Source organism: Staurois parvus, unplaced genomic scaffold (assembly GCF_062004578.1).
Source record: "Staurois parvus isolate SC_StPar_1 unplaced genomic scaffold, SC_StPar_1.0 ptg001071l, whole genome shotgun sequence".
NCBI classification, from domain to species: Eukaryota; Metazoa; Chordata; class Amphibia; order Anura; family Ranidae; genus Staurois; species Staurois parvus.
The window spans coordinates 190,775-215,000 of record NW_028318867.1 but is presented as its reverse complement, the minus strand read 5'-3'; the positions used below and the strand labels follow the sequence as shown (position 1 = coordinate 215,000).

The following is a 24,226-nucleotide window of genomic DNA, read 5'->3' as shown; positions in this document are numbered from 1 at the left end:
CATTGGTGTCAGTGGGAGGAATAGTGCCTCATCATTGGTGTCAGTGGGAGGAATAGTGCCCCATCATTGGTGTCAGTGGGAGGAATAGTGCCCCATCATTGGTGTCAGTGGGAGGAATAGTGCCCCATCATTGGTGTCAGTGGGAGGAATAGTGCCCCATCATTGGTGTCAGTGGGAGGAATAGTGCCCCATCATTAGTGTCAGTGGGAGGAATAGTGCCCCATCATTGGTGTCAGTAGGAGGAATAGTGCCCCATCATTGGTGTCAGTGGGAGGAATAGTGCCTCATCATTGGTGTCAGTGGGAGGAATAGTGCCCCATCATTGGTGTCAGTGGGAGGAATAGTGCCCCATCATTGGTGTCAGTGGGAGGAATAGTGCCCCATCATTGGTGTCAGTGGGAGGAATAGTGCCCCATCATTGGTGTCAGTGGGAGGAATAGTGCCCCATCATTAGTGTCAGTGGGAGGAATAGTGCCCCATCATTGGTATCAGTAGGAGGAATAGTGCCCCACCATTGGTATCAGTGGGGGGAATAGTGCCCCATCATTGGTGTCAGTAGGAGGAATAGTGCCCCATCATTGGTATCAGTTGGGAGGAATAGTGCCCCATCATTGGTGTCAGTTGGGAGAAATAGTGCCCCATCATTGGTGTCAGTGGGAGGAATAGTACCCCATCATTGGTGTCAGTGGGAGGAATAGTGCCCCATCATTGGTGTCAGTTGGGAGAAATAGTGCCCCATCATTGGTGTCAGTGGGAGGAATAGTACCCCATCATTGGTGTCAGTGGGAGGAATAGTGCCCCATCATTGGTGTCAGTGGGAGGAATAGTGCCCCATCATTGGTGTCAGTGGGAGGAATAGTGTCCCATCATTGGTGTCAGTGGAAGGAATAGTGCCCCATCATTGGTATCAGTGGGAGGAATAGTGCCCCATCATTGGTATCAGTTGGGAGGAATAGTGTCCAATCATTGGTGTCAGTGGAAGGAATAGTGCCCCATCATTGGTATCAGTGGGAGGAATAGTGCCCCCTCATTGGTATCAGTGGGAGGAATAGTGCCCCATCATTGTCATCAGTTGGGAGAAATAGTGCCCCATCATTGGTGTCAGTGGGAGGAATAGTACCCCATCATTGGTGTCAGTGGGAGGAATAGTGCCCCATCATTGGTGTCAGTGGGAGGAATAGTGTCCCATCATTGGTGTCAGTGGAAGGAATAGTGCCCCATCATTGGTATCAGTTGAAAGGAATAGTGTCCAATCATTGGTGTCAGTGGAAGGAATAGTGCCCCATCATTGGTATCAGTGGGAGGAATAGTGCCCCATCATTGGTGTCAGTGGGAGGAATAGTGTCCTATCATTGGCATCAGTTAAGAGAAATAGTGTCCCATCATTGGTATCAGTGGGAGGAATAGTGCTCCATCATTGGTGTCAGTGGGAGGAATAGTGCCCCATCATTGGTGTCAGTGGGAGGAATAGTGTCCCATCATTGGTGTCAGTGGGAGGAATAGTGCCCCATCATTGGTATCAGTGGGAGGAATAGTGTTCCATCATTGGTGTCAGTGGGAGGAATAGTGCCCCATCATTGGTGTCATTGGGAGGAATAGTGCCCCATCATTGGTGTCAGTGGGAGGAATAGTGCCCCATCATTGGTGTCAGTGGGAGGAATAGTGCCCCATCATTGGTATTAGTGGGAGGAATAGTGCCCCATCATTGGTGTCAGTGGGAGGAATAGTGCCCCATCATTGGTATTAGTGGGAGGAATAGTGCCCCATCATTGGTGTCATTGGGAGGAATAGTGCCCCATCATTGGTGTCACTGATGTGATTAAACGTGGAGGGGATTTTATAGTTCGTCCCTGGGCGCAAAATATCCTAGCTACGCCTCTGGCTAGGAGCCATTATTAGCCTTGAGAGAAGACGCATTGTTCTTGTAGGAGGGTTCTGTAGCATCCTAGCGCTGCGTCCTACACAATGGACCAAGGATGACTGCTTCTAAGAATGACCTTTGGCATGTTTTCCCTCATGTGTAAAGGTCACGCGTGCGCCATTGAGCTTTTGCCACCGGACCTGTTATTTGTAGCACCCTAAGACATAATTCATAGAGACAAGGAATGGCAGAAAAAGACCAAAGGGGGTTCATTGAATCCGCAACCTTTGCTCTTTTTATTTATTTTTTTTAATCCAAACTCATTTATTGAAAGTAAAGAGTAATAAACAATCACCCAAAGGGATACGTATTGACCAGGGGCGGACTGACAACTTATGGGGCCCCCGGGCAATAGGGGATCATGGGGCCCCTGTGTCCTCGCCCACACCCAAAAAAAACCTATGAAAAAGCTAATAAAAGGTACCAGGAGCATCTCATGGGGCCTCCTACTGACCCCGGGCCCTTGGGCAGTGCCGGAGTTTCCAAATGGTCAGTCCACCCCTGCGTATTGTTTCACATCTCAGGTATTTTTATTTATTATTTATTTATTTCAGGTACTTCTATAGTGCCGTCAAGTTACGCAGCGCTTTACATATATATTGTACATTCACATCAGCCCCTAACCCTCAAGGGGCGTACAATCTAAGGTCCCTAACGCTCAAGGGGCGTACAATCTAAGGTCCCTAACCCTCAAGGGGCGTACAATCTAAGGTCCCTAACCCTCAAGGGGCGTACAATCTAAGGTCCCTAACCCTCAATGGGCGTACAATCTAAGGTCCCTAACCCTCAATGAGCATACAATCTAAGGTCCCTAACCCTCAAGGGGCGTACAATCTAAGGTCTCTAACCCTCAATGGGCGTACAATCTAAGGTCCCTAACCCTCAAGGGGCGTACAATCTAAGGTCCCTAACCCTCAAGGGGCGTACAATCTAAGGTCCCTAACCCTCAAGGGGCGTACAATCTAAGGTCCCTAACCCTCAAGGGGCGTACAATCTAAGGTCCCTAACCCTCAAGGGGCGTACAATCTAAGGTCCCTAACCCTCAATGAGCATACAATCTAAGGTCCCTAACCCTCAAGGGGCGTACAATCTAAGGTCTCTAACCCTCAAGGGGCGTACAATCTAAGGTCCCTAACCCTCAATGGGCGTACAATCTAAGGTCCCTAACCCTCAATGAGCATACAATCTAAGGTCCCTAACCCTCAAGGGGCGTACAATCTAAGGTCTCTAACCCTCAAGGGGCGTACAATCTAAGGTCCCTAACCCTCAATGGGCATACAATCTAAGGTCCCTAACTCACATCCATACATACACATACTAGGGCCAATTTAGACAGGAGCCAATTCACCTACCAGCATGTCTTTGGAGTGTGGGAGGAAACAGGAGTATCCGGAGGAAACCCACGCAGGCACAGGGAGAACATGCAAACTCCAGGCAGGTGGTGCCGTGGTTGGGATCCCAACCGATGACCCGCGTACTGCCAGGCGGAAGTGCTAACCATTTAGCCACTATGCTGCCCGGTATCACAAATGATTACAGGAAGGTGAAAATTATTGTAATGTGAACATACAAACACAAAACAAAAAAAACAGTCAGATTAAATAGAAGCCCATTTCTGGGAATTACCAACTTTGTAACAAATTACATCACAGAAACAAAGCAATGAAACAAAAAACAACAACAGCAGCAGGTGGGTACATACACCTTAAAGTGTAGTTCCACCCAAAAGGGGAAGTTCTGATTTAAGCCTTTGTCCCCCCGCTCCCCATTAAGGATTGGCACCTTTGGGGAGCGGGTACCCAAATTTGACAGGTACCCGCTCCCACTTCCGCTGCGATCGCCTAGGCCAGGGGTAGGCAACCTGCGGCTCTTTAGCTGTTGTGGAACTACATTTTCCATGAGGCATTGCAAAGATTACAAAACTGACAGTTACAGCTATGACTTGCAGAGGCATGATGGAACTTGTGGTCCTGCAGCTCCCAGGTTGCCTACCCCTGGCCTAGGAGATCGGAAGCGGAAGTTGTCCTCCCTCCCTGTAGTCTTCTGGGACATGCGACAAGTCCCAGAAGACTACAGAACCATTCACAAAGTGCAGCGCTTCTCGCGCATGCGCAGTGGGCACCCGGCTGTGAAGCCGCAAACTGTCACAGCCGGGTGCCTACACTAAAGATGCCGGGGAGAAAAGAAGGCTGGTGAAACCAGCCATGGTGAGGACCAGGAGCGGACTGACAACTCATGGGGCCCCCGGGCAATAGGGGATCATGGGGCCCCTGTGTCCTTGCCCACACTCAAACCACACCAAAAAAAGCCTAAGAAAGATACCAGGGGCATCTCATAGGGCCCCCTTCTGACCCCGGGCCCTCGGGAAGTGCCCGAGTTCCCAAATGGTCAGTCCGCCCCTGGTGAGGACACACCACGGGACCGAGGAGCAAGTAAGTGTCTGTTTTTTAAAGTCAGCAGCTAAAGGTTGTATAGTTGCTGACATTTTTTTTTTTCTTTTTTTCGGCTGGAACTCCACTTTAACTCTAGTGATGGTTTAGTCATCATCCCTCACATCTGCAAAAGTCTATCCAATATCAACTGTGAAGGGCCAATCCAGGAGTGTCTAACCAGCTCTGCCAAATAAGCCGAAATTTACACTGAGCGTTGTGATGGCGATAGGTACGTTGATCCTTTAACCTCCCTAGCGGTCTGATTATGTCCATATTTCTGTGCTCAAAGCGGTACATTTTTTTGCATGGAAATATGTATTTTTTTATTGTAGGCTGTAATTTTTAGGAATAACTCACTGAAATCTGTCCGGACAAGAGTCTAGTAAACATCCCGGGGAGGATAAAATTTGAAACACGAAATCATAAATTATAATGTAATAAATAATCATAAAAAATAATAATATAATAATAATAAATGTAATTCAATAATATAATCAAACCAAAAACACTGAAATGTGAAATAGAGCGCCAAGTTCGCACATCGCTGAGCAAAGTCGCAGAATCGTTTTCAGTGTCTGATGAGGAATTCCCCCCACCAATCATTATCACTCAATTCTGCAAGTGGTTCCGATTTACTATCGCTGTTCTCTAGCCGGTCTAAAACCGCGTCTGACCTAAAGGGACGCTTTTGGACGCCATGGACGTTTCTCAGTTTCCAGGCAGAAAGAACAGTAAAAATGCAGGCAGGGCGCCGGACAAAGCACTCGGGACAAAATGTATGTGAAATGGTTTGATACAGGAATGTTATACTATGTGATTTTAGTGTATTTAATGAATGTCACTTTTTTCACATTTTTGAATTTCCCGCCAGTTCCGTCCCCCGTACGTCATGACGTCGCAGGGAACGGAACCCGGAAGACAGATGCCGGTATCGGCCGGAGGACATTGCCGGGGACACTGCAGGGGGGACATCGCGGGAGCGCAGGACAAGGTACGTGCAGAAGAGATCCTGGAGCAACGCTGCAGTGTATTCCCGAGTGTAGCTCGGGGGGGTTACCGCTTGTGGTGCTGAAACTTTACCCCGAGCTACACTCGGGAATACCGCCAGGGGGGTTAAGAGGGGAGAATTAACATAGTCCATCCATTGTTTCCTGGCAGGCATTGTACTGGACTTGTACGGGACATCCAATACCTAGCTATTAGTTTTCTTGCAGGATACAAAAGACGAGTGACCATAATATAGGTCCCTGGAGGATATAATTCAGCATCCAGCGCCCCCAATAGACACACTAGTGGATCAACTCTAATGGAAACTTGGGCGAGAGAAGATATAATGTCTTGCTCTTTTTTTATATATAGATCTACGTTTGATCCCAAGGACGTTTCAAATCATTTACTGTTGACTGAACCACTACCTCTGATGGAAATCAATCAAGTCTTTCTGTAAAAAAAATACTTTATAAGATTAGCTTGAACTTCCCTATTCTAGTTGGAGGTCATGTCCACGTGCACCTGATCTTGGCTTCACATTGAAAATCCAGCCCTCCTGCCTATATCCACACCCTTCACATATTTAAAGGTTTCAGTTATGTCCATCCTTTCCCTTCATTCCCCCAGACTGTGCACATATTAGGTTCCTGCAGTCTGTCCTGATGTGCTTTATCCTTCAGACCTTTTTTTTGTTGCTCATCTCTAGACCTCTAGACCTCCTTCCTCCTGCTGGTGATCCCTCCAGTGATATAAAGATCTATATAGAGGAATCAGGACCTCCTTCCTCCTGCTGGTGATCCCTCTAGTGATATAAAGATCTATATTGAGGAATCGGGACCTCCTTCCTCCTGCCGGTGATCCCTCTAGTGATATAAAGATCTATATAGAGGAATCGGGACCTCCTTCCTCCTGCTGGTGACCCCTCTAGTGATATAATGATCTATATTGAGGAATCGGGACCTCCTTCCTCTTGCTGGTGACCCCTCTAGTGATATAAAGATCTATATAGAGGAATCGGGACCTCCTTCCTCTTGCTGGTGATCCCTCTAGTGATATAAAGATCTATATTGAGGGATCAGGACCTCCTTCCTCCTGCTGGTGACCCCTCTAGTGATATAAAGATCTATATAGAGGAATCGGGACCTCCTTCCTCTTGCTGGTGATCCCTCTAGTGATATAAAGATCTATATTGAGGAATCGGGTCCTCCTTCCTCCTGCCGGTGATCCCTCTAGTGATATAAAGATCTATATAGAGGAATCAGGACCTCCTTCCTCCTGCTGGTGACCCCTCTAGTGATATAAAGATCTGTATAGAGGAATCAGGACCTCCTCCCTCCTGCCGGTGACCGATCTAGTGATATAAAGATCTATTTAGAGGAATCAGGACCTCCTTCCTCCTGCCGGTGATCCCTCTAGTGATATAAAGATCTATATAGAGGAATCAGGACCTCCTTCCTCCTGCTGGTGACCCCTCTAGTGATATAAAGATCTATATAGAGGAATCGGGACCTCCTTCCTCCTGCTGGTGACCCCTCTAGTGATATAAAGATCTATATAGAGGAATCAGGACCTCCTTCCTCCTGCCAGTGATCCCTCTAGTGATATAGATCTATATAGAGAAATCAGGACCTCCTTCCTCCTGCCGGTGACCCCTCTAGTGATATAAAGATCTATATAGAGGGATCAGGACCTCCTTCCTCATGCTGGTGATCCCTCTAGTGATATAAAGATATGTATAGAGGAATCAGGACCTCCTTCCTCCTGCTGGTGATCCCTCTAGTGATATAAAGATCTGTATAGAGGAATCAGGACCTCCTTCCTCCTGCTTGAAGTCAATCTCCCCGACGCGTCGAACTGCTGATGGTCCCTCTAGACATATAAAGATCTATATAGAGGAATCAGGACCCCCTTCCTCTGGAAAGTGATCCCTCTAATGATATAAAGATCTGTATAGAGCAGGGTGGGCAACTGTGACCCTTCAGCTGTTGGTGAACTACAAGTCCCATCATGCCTCTGCCTTTGTTACTGTAATTGTAACTTTCAGTTTTGCAATGCCTCATGGGACTTGTAGTTCTACAACAGCTGGAGGGCCACAGTTGCCCACCGCCGGTATAGAGGAATCAGGACCTCCTTCCTCCTGCTGGTGATTCTTCCAGTGATGGTCCCCAGGAACTATTTACTTTCCCGACTGCCTGGCCAAGCTGTTTTCTCATATTGCAATCATCTGAGATAGGCACCCCCCCCCCCCCCAAATCTTTTTCCTCTATAGTTCTAGCCAACACTGTACCCCAAATATTTGTTTTCAATGAGATACATTGAACTGCAGTTTCCACTGATTTGACCAGTATTTCAACAATGCCAAATCATGTTCCATATTACATCAAACATCTTCAGTAATATTGACCCTGTTGCACATCTTTGTGTCATTAACAAAAAAGACATACCTTTCCCACAGGGGCGGACTGGCAACTCATGGGGCCTTTGGGCAATAGGGGATCATGGGGCCCCTGTGTCCTCGCCCACAACCACACCCAAAAAAACCTATGAAAGGTACCAGGGGCATCTCATGGGGCCCCCTACTGACCCCGGGCCCTCAGGCAGTGCCCGAGTGCCTGAATGGTCAGTCCGCCCCTGCTTTCCCACCAAGGGCAAAACTAATTTTCCTATAACTTCATCTACCCGTGCCTCTGGATCTTGTGAGCACTTTGACATTTTTGTTATTATATTACGCTTCTGGTTATATATTCCTAATATAATTTTTTTCCACTTTTATGTTCAGCTATTGCCATGCTAAATTTCTCTTTATACTTCTATCTAGTTCAGCTTTGGGTTCTAGGCAGGCGATGACTCTCACGGGGACTGCAAGCTTCATCAGGCCATTTCGGCCAGCTGTAGTGTCTTATGTGGCCCAACAGCAATGAAGATCTTACCGGTTTCCAGTCCAGTCTGTAGGGAGGTTAATGGCTGGGCGCCTCTGGGCATTGCCCAAGGGCCTCAGGTGCATGAGGGCCCCAGGATAATCCTGCATTACAGCATACTTGCGAACAGTCCCGGATTTGCTGGGACAGTCATGAATTTTACTAAGCTGTCCAGGGATGGCTCGGGCAGCATCCCGGGCCATCCCCATATAATTTTCCACTTTTATGTTCAGCTATTGCCATGTTAAATTTCTCTTTATACTTCTATCTAGTTCAGCTTTGGGTTCTAGGCAGGCGATGACTCTCACAGGGACTGCAAGCTTCATCAGGCCATTTCGGCCAGCTGTAGTGTCTTATGTGGCCCAACAACAATGAAGATCTTACCGGTTTCCAGTCCAGTCTGTAGGGAGGTTAATGGCTGGGCACCTCTGGGCATTGCCCAAGGGCCTCAGGTGCATGGGGGCCCCAGGATAATCCTGCATTACAGCATACTTGCGAACAGTCCCGGATTTGCTGGGACAGTCATGAATTTTACTAAGCTGTCCAGGGATGGCTCGGGCAGCATCCCAGGCCATCCCCATATAATTTTCCACTTTTATGTTCAGCTATTGCCATGCTAAATTTCTCTTTATACTTCTATCTAGTTCAGCTTTGGGTTCTAGGCAGGCGATGACTCTCACAGGGACTGCAAGCTTCATCAAGCCATTTCGGCCAGCTGTAGTGTCTTATGTGGCCCAACAACAATGAAGATCTTACCGGTTTCCAGTCCAGTCTGTAGGGAGGTTAATGGCTGGGCACCTCTGGGCATTGCCCAAGGGCCTCAGGTGCATGGGGGCCCCAGGATAATCCTGCATTACAGCATGCTTGCGAACAGTCCCGGATTTGCTGGGACAGTCATGATGTTTACTAAACTGTCCAGGGATGGCCCGGGCAGCATCCCGGGCCATCCCCATATAATTTTCCACTTTTATGTTCAGCTATTGCCATGTTAAATTTCTCTTTATACTTCTATCTAGTTCAGCTTTGGGTTCTAGGCAGGCGATGACTCTCACGGGGACTGCAAGCTTCATCAGGCCATTTCGGCCAGCTGTAGTGTCTTATGTGGCCCAACAGCAATGAAGATCTTACCGGTTTCCAGTCCAGTCTGTAGGGAGGTTAATGGCTGGGCACCTTTGGGCATTGCCCAAGGGCCTCAGGTGCATACTTCTGTCTAGTTCAGCTTTGGGTTCTAGGCAGGCGATGACTCTCACGGGGACTGCAAGCTTCATCAGGCCATTTCGGCCAGCTGTAGTGTCTTATGTGGCCCAACAGCAATGAAGATCTTACCGGTTTCCAGTCCAGTCTGTAGGGAGGTTAATGGCTGGGCACCTTTGGGCATTGCCCAAGGGCCTCAGGTGCATACTTCTGTCTAGTTCAGCTTTGGGTTCTAGGCAGGCGATGACTCTCACGGGGACTGCAAGCTTCATCAGGCCATTTCGGCCAGCTGTAGTGTCTTATGTGGCCCAACAACAATGAAGATCTTACCGGTTTCCAGTCCAGTCTGTACTTCGTTACTGGATCCACTGCACTGGGATCTTTCTGGGTCCACTGGATCAAATATGAGTAGTTCTTAGCCTGCTTGTTGGATTCGATGGGGTTTAGGGTATCGTAGTAGAATTCCGGGCTGAAGGCTTTGCCTGGGAAGAAGAACAGATTTTGTTGGGGGCAAAGAACAGAGAGATATGTTACACTTACCAGAAAGAGCAGCTCTTGCTGCCACGAGGGAGCCGGCTCTACGTATCCTCGGGGAAGTGAACGATTGCGGCTTTCAGACCATGAATTAAACCTGCTCACTCTCCTTCCTCAACCAAAGGTCAATTATAGAATAAGATATCCACAAAAGAACAGATATCAACAAGGGAACCTTGATGTGTTTCGTGCCAGGGTTGCTTTTGTTGGTATCTGTTCATATTATCCTGTAAGGTGACACTATAGCTGGAGGTCAAGAAGATGACAGCTAAAGGACATTTCTTGGTTAACTCCCCTTGCTTGTTGGTAGATTTATTGTAGAAAAATGTATGAACAAAGAAATAGATATCAAGAGAACCTTGACATGTTTCACGTGAAGGTTCCTTTATTCTTATCTGTTCATTTGTGCACATATTTTTCTACAATAAACCTACCAGCCAGCAAGGTGAATGAACCATAACATGTCCTTTACACGTCATCTTCTAGATCTAATGCAGATGAATCACCTAACAGAAGAATATTACTGATAATGGTGGTTAAAGCTGAACTTCAGAGAAAAAAAAAACAAATATCATCTAAATACATTTGTAATGTGTATTCTTCTTGAATCTTGGTGAGCTTTGTGTGTTTCTTCCAAATCTGTGCAGTCATCCAGTGTGAGACTTTCCCTTTGTGCTCCCTGTACGGGGGCGGACTGACAACTCATGGGGCCCCCGGGCAATAGGGGATCATGGGGCCCCTGTGTCCTTGCCCAAACTCAAAAAAGCCTATGAAAAAGGTACCAGGGGCATCTCATGGGGCCCCCTAGTGACCCCGGACCCTCGGGCAGTGCCCCGAGTCTCCAAATGGTCAGTCCGCCCCTGTCCCTGTAATAAAGATCGCTCATTACCAGGGCTGTCGTAGCCTCCCTAGCGGTCTGATTATGTCCATATTTCTGTGCTCAAAGCGGTACTTTTTTTGCATGGAAATATGTATTTTTTTATTGTAGGCTGTAATTTTTAGGAATAACTCACTGAAATCTATCCGAACAAGAGTCTAGTAAACATCCCGGGGAGGATAAAATTTGAAACACGAAATCATAAATTATAATGTAATAAATAATCATAAAAAATAATAATATAATAATAATAATAAATTTAATTCAATAATATAATCAAACCAAAAACACTGAAATGTGAAATAGAGCGCCAAGTTCGCACATCGCTGAGCAAAGTCGCAGAATCGTTTTCAGTGTCTGATGAGGAATTTCCCCCACCAATCATTATCACTCAATTCTGCAAGTGGTTCTGATTTACTATCGCTGTTCTCTAGCCGGTCTAAAACCGCGTCTGACCTAAAGGGACGCTTTTTGGACGCCATGGACATTTCTCAGTTTCCAGGCAGAAAGAACAGTAAAAATGCAGGCAGGGCGCCGGACAAAGCACTCGGGACAAAATGTATGTGAAATGGTTTGATACAGGAATGTTATACTATGTGATTTTAGTGAATGTCACTTTTTGTCATTTTCAAATTTCCCGCCAGTTCCGTCCCCCGTACGCCCCGACGCTCACAGGGAGCGGAACTCAGAAGACAGATGCTGGCATCGGCCGGAGGACATTGCCGGGGACACTGCAGGGGGGACATCGCGGGAGCGCAGGACAAGGTAAGTGCAGAAGAGATCCCGGAGCAACGCTGCAGTGTATTCCCGAGTGTAGCTCGGGGGGGTTACCGCTTGTGGTGCTGAAACTTTACCCCGAGCTACACTCGGGAATACCACCAGGGGGGTTAATAGCTGGGCACCTCTGGGCATTGCCCAAGGGCCTCTGGTGCATGGGGGCCCCAGGATAATCCTCCATTACAGCATACTTGCGAACAGTCCCGGATTTGCTGGGACAGTCGTGATTTTTACTAAGCTGTCCAGGGATGGCCCGGGCAGCATCCCAGAACTAGTACTGTGTCCTCTTGGTTCCCCCTATACTGTGCTCTTTGTGAGGATTAGTCTTTGATTTATGGCATGTTTTATTATTGTTTAAAATCAATTTGGTTGAAAGTACTAATAAATATATATTTTATTCTGCCAACTATTTATACTTTAATCCTTGAGAGTAGGAGCGCAAATTGGGACAGGCTGGTATGGTCCCCAGTGCATTAATTTGACCAGGGGCCCATGATGCTTTTAAGCGCGGTGCCCGCTGTGTACTCCGGACACAGTGGAATACCGATCGTCAGACGGGACCTCTGTGCGAGGTCCCGATCATGTGATCAATGATTGGCCAATCAGTGATCACATACAGAGTAGTAAGCAAGATGTTGCTTCTGACATCATTGCTTACTACTTCTGAAATCTGTGAATGATCACAGAGATCACATGGTACAGGGCTATTCACAACAGCCTTGTGACCAATCACAGCTCTCACAGTATTTCTCAATGGCTGCAAGAATGCAGCCAGAGAGAAGGAGAAATGATTGCTTTTATCATCCCCCACAAGTAGTACAGGGTCACCATGGTGACACTGTACTGCTAGGGTGAGAGTATGTAAAAACAAAACACATAAATAATAATATAAAAAAATGAAAAAAAGGTTAAAAATTATAATTTTTGGTTATAAACTAATTTGGGTTATTTTTGTTTTTACTAAAAAGATAATGGAATACATTTTGCCCAAGATTTATGATAAAATATTTATTTGCAAAATTTTATAAGAAAAACACTTTTTTTCAAAATGTTTGGACTTTTTCATTTATATAGCAAACAAAATAAAAATCCCAGCGGTGAATAAATACCACCAAAATAAAGCTTTATCTGTCAAAAAAAATTCATATGGGTGTTGCATGACCGCGCAATTGTCATTCAAAGTGTGATAGCGCTGAAAGCTGAAAATTGGCCTGGACAGGAAGGGGGTGAAAGTGTCCGGACTGGAAGGGGGTGAAAGAATAATAGTACCCCATTGTTGGTATTATTTGGAGGAAAAGTACCCTGCTGTCAGTATAGTTTGGAGGAATAGTGCCCCATTGTTGGTATCAGTTGGAAGGATAGTACCCCATTGTTGGTATTAGTTGGAGGAATAGTGCCCCATTGTTGGTTTTTGTTAGAATAATAGTGCCCCATTGTTTGTAACTAAAACCAACAATGGGGCACTATTCCTCCAACTGATACCAACAATGGGGCACTATTCATCCAAACTATACTGACAGCAGGGTACTTTTCCTCCAAATAATACCAAGAATGGGGTACTATTCCTCTGATACCAACAATGGGGCACTGTTCCTCCACCTGATACCAACAATGGGGCACTATTCCTCCACCTGATACCAACAATGGGGCACTATTTTTCCACCTGATACCAACAATGCGGCGCTATCCCTCCAACTAATACAAACAATGGAGTACTGTTCCTCCAACTGACACCAACAATGGGGCACTATTCCTCCCACTGATACCAACAATGGGGCACTATTCCCCCCACTGACACCAATGATGGGGCACTATTCCTCCCACTGATACCAACCATGGGGCACTATTCCTCCCACTGACACCAATGATGGGGCACTATTCCTCCCACTGATACCAACAATGGGGCACTATTCCCCCCACTGACACCAATGATGGGGCACTATTCCTCCCACTGATACCAACAATGGGGCACTATTCCTCCCACTGACACCAATGATGGGGCACTATTCCTCCCACTGATACCAACAATGGGGCACTATTCCTCCCACTGATACCAACAATGGGGCACTATTCCTCCCACTGATACCAACAATGAGGCGCTATTCATCCAACTGATACCAACAATGAGGCGCTATTCATCCAACTGATACCAACAATGAGGCGCTATCCCTCCAACTAATACAAACAATGGGGTACTATTCCTTTAACTGATACCAACAATGGGGCGCTATCCCTCATATTAAAACCAATGATGGGATATTGATTACTCCCATTGATGGCAGGGCATTTTCTACTCCAGCCACAGTCCAGCCCCCCTAAAGCCTGTAGAACAGTAAACTGGCCCTTTGTTTTGAAAATCAGATGTAGAAGATCCTGTTTGCACTGAATTTCAAGAGTTGTCAACATCCATCATCCTAATTTGTCCTGCCACTGGCCAATATTAAACTGCAGCATCATCTGTGGTGTCCTAATGGTGGTTGGACCCAAAGACAAAATCTGCTTAACGCTCTGTTGATTCGTTCATCCCATTGGCTAAGGGTTTTGGCGACTGCCAATTGTGTAATGCCACCCCTGGTCTATGACCAGCCTAGTATTTTTGTCAATCTCTACTCGGTAACACTACAATAAAATATTTGGGTAAGAAACTGGACTGCAGCTGAAGGACCAAACAATTTAAAGAACCCTGAATAGCCTTGGCTACATAAAATCCATCTTGTAAGGAGAAAGACAACACTGCCTCCCGACTCACCGGTCACCTGGAAGACGCAGGTGTCAGAGCCCACATCGTTAGAGATGGTACATTCGTAGGTGCCGCTGGCATCCTGGCTCATGCTGGGTATCTTGTACTCAGAATATTCTTGCTGTTCTATGGCGGGACCAGAGAGAAGATTCCGGTTGAACCTCCAGACGGCGGTGGCCACTTTCACCGGGCTCCCTTTCAGCATGTTGCACCGCAGCGACACGCTGCGCTTCATCGCCTGCCGGATGTCCTGAAACTTTGGCTCCACCACTGGGGCAACTGAAAGAGAACAGCGAAAGATTACCTTCTGACATTTCATACAATTCCTAGAGACAGTGAAATTCATTCAAGAAAACACACCGAAAGCATCAATTTATATTCTACAAAAAGAAACAAAAAGTCATCAAGTAAAATAAACCAATAAAATGCATTTCTGATCGTTATATCATCTGTGCATTTCATTTACTTCTCTGTGAAATATCATTAAAGTGTCAGCTCCTCCAGTACAGAGACTGATGGTACTGTGGGGGAGGGGACATTAGAGTGTAAGCTCCTCGGGTACAGAGACTGATGTGACTGTGGGGGAGGGGACATTAGAGTGTAAGCTCCTCCAGTACAGAGACTGATGTGACTGTGGGGGAGGGGACATTAGAGTGTAAGCTCCTCCAGTACAGAGACTGATGTGACTGTGGGGGGAGGGGACATTAGAGTGTAAGCTCCTCGGGTACAGAGACTGATGTGACTGTGGGGGAGGGGACATTAGAGTGTAAGCTCCTCCAGTACAGAGACTGATGGGACTGTGGGGGAGGGGACATTAGAGTGTAAGCTCCTCCAGTACAGAGACTGATGTGACTGTGGGGGAGGGGAAATTAGAGTGTAAGCTCCTCTGGTGCAGAGACTGATGTGACTGGCTCAGTGTCCTCTGTACAGCACTGCGGTATATGTCTGAGCTATGTAAATGTATAATAATAGTGTGTGACTGTGGGGGAGGGAACATTAGAGTGTAAGCTCCTCCGGTACAGAGACTGATGTGACTGTGGGGGAGGGGACATTAGAGTGTAAGCTCCTCTGGTACAGAGACTGATGTGACTGTGGGAGGAGGGGACATTAGAGTGTAAGCTCCTCTGGTACAGAGACTGATGTGACTGTGGGAGGAGGGGACATTAGAGTGTAAGCTCCTCTGGTACAGAGACTGATGTGATTGGCTCAGTGTCCTCTGTACAGCACTGCGGTATATGTCAGAGCTATATAAATATATAATAATAACAATGATAGTGTGTGACTGTGGGGGGGCATTAGAGTGTACATTTTTGTTTATTTAAAATCTTGCAAACATACAGCTTATTAATAAAAGCATATTTACATATATACAAAAAATAAAAATTAATATATATCTATCTAAATAAACAAAACCAAACAAGCTTACATCAGCAAATAACAGAAAAGAAAATGGCTTTTTTTCTGTAAATAACATAAATAGAACTATATACAAAGAAACATAATTTAATTATCTGAAAACTTACTAAATTATGCAAAACACAACCCGACCGTCACCTAAACCCCCCCTCAGGATAAGAAACGATGAAACATTGATCCCATACACTGATCCCACACATTGATCCCATACATTGATCCCATGCATGCAGCCTTTCTTCAAAAATCTGATCTTACAAAAATCTAGGGGACGTGAAAGGACAGAGAGAGAAGACACGCCCCCAGAGACTGACAGACAGCAGCTACGGGGACCTGACATTCCTCCATGCCAGGCTCCCGGCCGCCCAAATCTTCCCAACCTCACCCAGAATGTTGTTCACCACCACCTCGACAGGAAGGACTTTTTTGCGAATGGAAACCTGACACCGTACATTCCACGTGTAGTAACGGACTACTAAGCTAACTAGAAAAAGTGTCTCAAAAGCAAAGTCCCGGTGAGTCTGAAAGGCTCCGTAAGACCACTCCATGTAACACAAGCTGGAAAGGAAAGGGATCCCCAGAGCCCCACCCACCCGCTTGTAGACTTCTATATTGAAGGGGCACTGAAGCAAGAAATGGTCCATCGTCTCCTCCACCCCACCGCACTCCACTCTTGGACAACCACGGTTCTCCGCAGAGCGATGCTTCAGGTTACCCTTCACATAGAGTCTGCCATGGAACGAGAGCCAGGCCCAATCCTGAAACTTTAAAGGGATTCTCTCCAGATTCATCAAACGCAGACCCTCCCTCATAACCGGCCTGGGCAATCCCTCAAGGAAAATGGATCACTAATGGTGGATTCAACAACCCTCCTCTCCAGGGCCTTCCTAGGAAGAGACTTAATTTCCTCTGCCATCACATTGCCGAAGCATTTTCAGGCATGGGGCAGTATAAGACATGGGGACATTAGAGTGTAAGCTCCTCTGGTACAGAGACTGATGGGACTGTGGGAGGACATTAGAGTGTAAGCTCCTCTGGTGCAGAGACTGATGTGACTGTGGGGGGACATTAGAGTGTAAGCTCCTCTGGTGCAGAGACTGATGTGACTTTGGGGGAGGGGACATTAGAGTGGTTGCTCCTCTGGTACAGAGACTGATGTGACTGTGGGGGAGGGGACATTAGAGCGTAAGCTCCTCTGGTACAGAGACTGATGTGACTGTGGGGGAGGGGACATCAGAGTGTAAGCTCCTCTGGTGCAGAGACTGATGGGACTGGCTCAGTGTTCTCTGTACAGCACTGAATATAAATTTTAGGCATTCCACTCAAAACTGCATGGCTATCTCTGGGTGAAATGGATGATACAGGCTGTGCCGGCATTGCTGGAAACATTACAATTTGTGATAAATTGCCCGCAGAAATAGAGACCCGTCGCCTCCCCAGCTTCTCTTCACTGGACCAGTGCAATAAATGGCGATTTCTTCTCTGAGTTACATGCACGGCGGTGTCCTGTGCGTTACGGCGTTGTTTGTACGCCTTGATATACGGCGTTAATAGCAGCGAGCTCTCAGCGGAGGGGTGAAGGTGGTCAGCATCTAATGCACTCGCACTTCCTGACCTCCCGGGTTCTCGAACGGTTTCATCTTCCAGCACCGCCGTGGCTTCCCAGCAGCTGCATTCATGCTGCCGTAGCGCGGGGGTCTTCATTACTCATGTCTGCGCCGTGCGGTCAACTCGGAAATAAACCTCTGCCAGAGGCCGCGCTATTAAAAACATCCATTATATCACAGACGGGGAGAAGGCCGCCGCGCTCTCCCTCTTCCTTATTACACCAATAAAAAGTATTTTCTGTGATTAGGACGGTTTGGGAAGAACGCCTAATATCAGCAAAAATGCCATTTTTATTTAACGCCTCTTGGCGCTCGCCCACCGGGATGGATGAAATGTACGGCACTGAAATTCAGCACTCTGCTGTTATTCTACCCAACATTCTGTCTGTTCAAGCACCCACAGACCTTGAAATTCTGCCTATGATCCCGAAACAAAGGAAGGCTCCACACAAAGTAATCATTTCTCCATGGGGCCGATCCCCCCCACTGGACCATTATATTCCATGTAGTCCAAGGGGGGCTTTCAATATCTGCCTAGCAGCCCAAGAGCTGGTACTGTTAGTTTTTAATTTGTTTAAAAGCCTTCCTCACTGCTGGGGCTATTTCTTCACTTGTAGACCTGCAGCTACTCTTGGTGTGACCTTTCAACAGATCCTACAAAGGCCCAACGATAGTGGAATACTGGGGCAAAAACTGCCTGCAGTACCCCACTAACCCCAAGAAGACGTTTAACCAATAGCCATTTGGGGGCCGGCAAAATGCTGTAGATTTCCGGGTGGACGCCATATGGCGTACTCCCGGGCATGCGCAGTTTTTGAGCTTGCAGAGCCTCGCAGCGGCACGATCTGTCACCAGCCGTGTACCTCGGTCACGGCCGATGACAGATCTGAGTACCGGCTCCCGTTGTCGGTACCATGTGACCTGCTGTGACCAATCACAGCAGGTCACATGACAGTTGTATACAATGGATGGCTTCATTCATGCCATCCATTGTATACTAGTGTCTAGCTGTGAATGGTCATAGTGATCACATGCACATGTCATGTGATTAGCTGTGGCCAAATCACAGTTAAGCACAAAAAAAAAAAAAAAAGCGCCTGCATGAATCGATGTCATTCAGGTAAATGCTTGCTTATAGTAAAGTAATTCTTTGCTATAAACAAATTGCGTAAAAAAAATACTGATCACTTCCCCAAAGTAGTACAATGTTACTATGGTAACATTGTACTACTTTGGACATAGTGAAATATAAAAAAAAATGTTAAAAAAAAGAAAATAAATGTAATAAATAATTAAAATTAATTTAAAAAAAAATATATATATATATATTTTTTCATACTGTCACCAGTCAGTGTCCCTGATCACCGCCATGCCAGTTATATGATGACGCTGTACTGCACTGGTGACAGTATGTAAAAAAAAATAGTGAAAATAATTTTTTTAATTTTTTAATTTTCCGAAAAATTATGACAAAAAAAATACAACTTCACAAAACTCGCCATGCCTCTTATGAAGTACGTCGGACTGTCTACTCTGCAAAAAGGGGTAATTTAGGAGATATCTGTACTGTCCTGACATTTGGGGGGTATCTGTACTGTCCTGACATTTGGGGGATATCTGTCCTGTCCTGACATTTGGGGGATATCTGTACTGTCCTGACATTTGGGGGATATCTGTCCTGTTCTGACATTTGGGGGATATCTGTACTGTTCTGACATTTGGGGGATATCTGTACCATCCTGACATTTGGGGGATATCTGCACTGTTCTGACATTTGGGGGGATATCTGTACTGTTCTGACATTTGGGGGATATCTATACTGTTCTGACATTTGGGGGATATCTGTACTGTTCTGACATTTGGGGGATATCTGTACCATCCTGACATTTGGGGAATATCTGCACTGTTCTGACATTTGGGGGGATATCTGTACTGTTCTGACATTTGGGGTGATATCTGTACCGTCCTGATATTTGGGGTGATATCTGTACCGTCCTGACATTTGGGGGATATCTGCACTGTTCTGACATTTGGGGGGTATCTGTACTGTGCTGACATTTGGGGGATATCTGTACTGTTCTGACATTCTTGGACCTCAAGAAATTAGATTGGCTGTCAGTACTTCAGGATTGATCAATATTCAGATCTATCCCATAGTTTGTGAACTCTATAACTTTCCTACAGACTAAATAATACATCCTAATTTGGGTTATTTTCACCAAAGACATGGAGCAGAATACATCTCGGCCTAAATTTATGAAGAACAATTATATATTTGCAAACTTTTATAACAGAAACAAAGAAAAACGTGTTTTTTTTTTCAAAATTTTTGGGCTTTTTTTGTTAATTTAGCAAAAAATAAAAACCCCAGCGATGATTAAATACCAGCAAAAGAAAGCTCTAGTTGTGTGAAGAAAATGATAAAATTTTAGTCTGGGTACAATGTTGTATGACCGCGCAATTGTCATTCAAAATGTGAGAGCGCTGAAACCTGAAAAATGGCCTGGGGGGGAAGGGGTAAAATGCCCGGTATGGAAATGGTTAATTCCTTGTGAAATGCAATGACCTCGGTACTGAACCTTCGTGGCATCTACGCTTTGTCCAATACCTGCCAAAAAGTTCATCAGGGAAATACAATCTTCTTCAGAGGCCTGTTGACTTGATGAAGCCAACAGGAGATCATCCACATACTGCACCAACACGCTGTGACGTGGCCTACCACTTGGTGGCTGAGTTGCTGTTGTTCCCAGTTGCTTCCACTTTGTTATAATCCCACTAACAGTTGAGCGTGGAATATTTAGTAGCCAGGAAATGTCACGGATGGAATTATTGCCCAGGTGGCCACCTATCACGGGACCACGCTTGGAGTCACTGAGCTCCTGAGAGCGACCCATTCTTTCACCAATGTTTGTAGAAGCCGTATGCATGCCTAGGGGCTTGATTGTATACACCTGTGTCCATGGAGGGGATTGGAACACCTGAATCACATGATTGGGAAAGGTTTGGAACACCTGAATCACATGATTGGGAGGGGTTTGGAACACCTGAATCACATGATTGGGAGGGGATTGGAACACCTGAATCACATGATTGGGAGGGGATTGGAACACCTCAATCACATGATTGGGAGGGGATTGGAACACCTGAATCACATGATTGGGAGGGGATTGGAACACCAGAATCACATGATTGGGAGGGGATTGGAACACCTCAATCACATGATTGGGAGGGGATTGGAACACCTGAATCACATGATTGGGAGGGCGGGGACAATACTTTTGGCAATATAGTGTATAATATTTGTTTTTATTGAATATGTCTTATACAAATTTTTTTTCCCAAAAAATTTTCTGTTTTTTTCGTTTATATAATAATAATAATAAAAAAAAAAAAAACCCCAGTGGTGATTAACTACCACCAAAAAAATGATGCAAATTTCATTTGGGTACAGCATTGCATGATCGCGCAACTGACAAAGTTAAAGTAGCACAGTGCTGAATAGCAAAAAAATTGGCCTGGTCATGAAGGGGGTAAATCTTTTTGGTGGTCAAGGAAAGGATTGACTTTTGACTTCTATGAGCTCGGGATCTACTTTAAACTTGTTACATCCCAAATGATTGAACTTGTTACTGCAGAAATAATTAATTTCAACCAAAGTCTCCAAATTAAATAAAACTTAAACCCACAACAGTCCAATCAGTCTGTAGATGCAGTAAAGCATGCTTGTTATACTCACTGTGGAATCTAAGGGGTTAATCCTCTGCATTGTGTAAAAAGGCTGTTTGATCCTGTCTTCTCTGATCCTTCTCTTGTTCAAATGTCCACATCTTATCTCCTGATAAGACAGACTGAACCCGTAGCCATTCTGCACATGTTCAGTTTAGTGTGTATTGCTACAGAGTTTTTTTCTTCTTGAGAGGGTGCATGTGATCAGCACAGGGCCAATCAGCACTGTCCAGACAGAGGGTCAGGGATTCTGCATCCTCCTAGAACAAAATGAAAACTCCTCCTACAAGCTTTGACCAGTGCTCTTCTGGACACTGATAGAAGCCACAAGACTGCCATATACAGCTGATGAGAAAAGGTATTTAGCAGTTTATATTTACTAAAATAATTGCATTTCCATGTTCTGTGTACTGTGGGAGACCGGATATAGTGAATGCAGGGTCCGGGGAGACCGGATATAGTGAATGCAGGGTCCGGGGAGAGCGGATATAGTGAATGCGGGGTCCGGGGAGACCGGATATAGTGAATGCAGGGTCCGGGGAGACCGGATATAGTGAATGCAGGGTCCGGGGAGACCGGATATAGTGAATGCGGGGTCCGGGGAGAGCGGATATAGTGAATGCAGGGTCCGGGGAGAGCGGATATAGTGAATGCGGGGTCCGGGGAGAGCGGATATAGTGAATGCGGGGTATGGGGAGAGCGGATATAGTGAATGCGAGCTCCGGGGAGAGCGGATATAGTGAATGCGGGGTCCGGGGAGAGCGGATATAGTGAATGCGAGCTCCGGGGAGAGCGGATATAGTGAATGCAGGGTCCGGGGAGAGCGGATATAGTGAATGTGGGGTCCGGGGAGAGCGGATATAGTGAATGCAGGGTCCGGGGAGAGCGGATATAGTGAATGAGGGGTCCGGGGAGAGCGGATATAGTGAATGCGGGGTCTGGGGAGAGTGGATATAGTGAATGCGGGGTCCGGGGAGAGCGGATACAGTGAATGAGGGGTCCGGGGAGAGCGGATATAGTGAATGCAGGGTCCGGGGAGAGCGGATATAGTGAATGCGGGGTCCGGGGAGAGCGGATATAGTGAATGCGGGGTATGGGGAGAGCGGATATAGTGAATGCGAGCTCCGGGGAGAGCGGATATAGTGAATGCGGGGTCCGGGGAGAGCGGATATAGTGAATGCGAGCTCCGGGGAGAGCGGATATAGTGAATGCAGGGTCCGGGGAGAGCGGATATAGTGAATGTGGGGTCCGGGGAGAGCGGATATAGTGAATGCAGGGTCCGGGGAGAGCGGATATAGTGAATGAGGGGTCCGGGGAGAGCGGATATAGTGAATGCGGGGTCTGGGGAGAGTGGATATAGTGAATGCGGGGTCCGGGGAGAGCGGATACAGTGAATGAGGGGTCCGGGGAGAGCGGATATAGTGAATGCAGGGTCCGGGGAGAGCGGATATAGTGAATGCGTAGTCCGGAGAGAGCGGATATAGTGAATGCAGGGTCCGGGGAGAGCGGATATAGTGAATGCGAGGTCCGGGGAGAGCGGATATAGTGAATGCGGGGTCCGGGGGAGAGCGGATATAGTGAATGCGGGGTCCGGGGAGAGCGGATATAGTGAATGCGGGGTCCGGGGAGACCAGATATAGTGAATGCAGGGTCAGCGGAGAGTGGATATAGTGAATGCGGGTCCGGGGAGGCCGATTGTAGTGAATGCAGGGTCCGGGGAGAGCGGATATAGTGAATGCGGGTCCGGGGAAGCCGATTGTAGTGAATGCAGGGTCTGGGGAGAGCGGATATAGTGAATGCAGGGTCCGGGGAGAGCAGATATAGTGAATGCAGGGTGTGGGGAGGCCGATTGTAGTGAATGCAGGGTCTGGGGAGAGCAGATATAGTGAATGCAGGGTCTGGGCAGAGCGGATATAGTGAATGCGGGGTCTGGGGAGAGCGGATATAGTGAATGCGGGGTCCGGGGAGGCCGATTGTAGTGAATGCAGGGTCCGGGGAGAGCGGATATAGTAAATGCAGGGTCCGGGGATAGCGGATATAGTGAATGCAGGGTCCAGGGAGGCCGAATGTAGTGAATTCAGCATTCTGGGGGCACTCAATTTTTTTTTTTTCTACAGCAGCGGATTTTGGAGAGATTTATCCGCATTATCCGCCCGGCTCACTGGATTTTAGAAGAAGCCGATCTGATTCTTCTACATTGGCGTCTTCTGCACGTCGCACAGCATGGATGATCTGACGGGAGGAGGGGGAGGGGAAGGAGCACGGAACACTTATCATCGGAACTTTACGCGCGGCACACTCCGACGTCTGCCGAGATGAAGAGCGCTGCGCCAGAAGCACGCTAATGAAGAGTCTGAGCTGCGGAGACCCGTCCCTGTAATCCCAGACATGTGTGAGCGCGCGGCGAGGCGACAGGTGACTCGTTAGGCTTGAAGCTCCCTTAATGGAGCCATCAGAATGTGCGCCGCCGCGGCCCCCGGGTCAGGGAGTACGGTGCCGGGAACAAATGATGAGGGCTGCGCGCGAGGAGGTGTGTGCGCCGCGCCGCTCTCCGTGTAATGAAGGACGCACACACCGCCTCCGCTTCCCATCTTCGCCTTCACGGGAGGCGCCTGGCTCCTCTCCGCACATAATGGACTTTTATTGTGTTTACCAGGAAGAGAGGAGATAACGAAGGGGAAGGAGGGAGCGGCACGGCGGGGGCAGAGTGACAAGGCCGCGCCGCGTCTCAACCGACTCGTTATGCCGCGAGGCCAGGGATAAAGAAATAGAAGAAAGCTGCTTATGTCTGCCTTCACAGGTCATGAAACTGTTATTCAGCCTGGCCAATAGAACACCCTGAAGTCTGTCTGTGTAGAAAGTAAAACGCACACCGGCTAAAAGCTGAAATCAGGCTTGCAGCGCTGCTCTGTAAACCAATGGCCTGGAAGGTGGAAGGTCAGGGTGGGCACCACTGCTGGGGTGAGGCGCTCTAGTATCCCTCCCACTGACACCAACAATGGTGCACTATTTCTCCCCCTGTCACCAATGATTGGGAACTATTCCTTCCACTGACACCAATGATGGGGCACTATTCCTTCTACTGACACCAATGATG

General features: G+C 47.1%; 1 protein-coding gene across 1 annotated transcript in view; it reads right to left on the bottom strand.

The window, feature by feature from the left end:
- The window catches only part of MDGA1 (MAM domain containing glycosylphosphatidylinositol anchor 1), a 245,798-nt gene that overhangs the window by 100,107 nt on the left and 121,465 nt on the right, over window positions 1-24,226 (bottom strand). The window contains exons 11-12 of the mRNA XM_089658457.1: window positions 14,393-14,662; window positions 9,786-9,937 (exon numbers count right to left, since the gene is read on the bottom strand). Coding sequence (XP_089514583.1) covers window positions 9,786-9,937; window positions 14,393-14,662 — 422 coding nt within the window. The remainder of the gene's footprint in view (window positions 1-9,785; window positions 9,938-14,392; window positions 14,663-24,226) is intronic.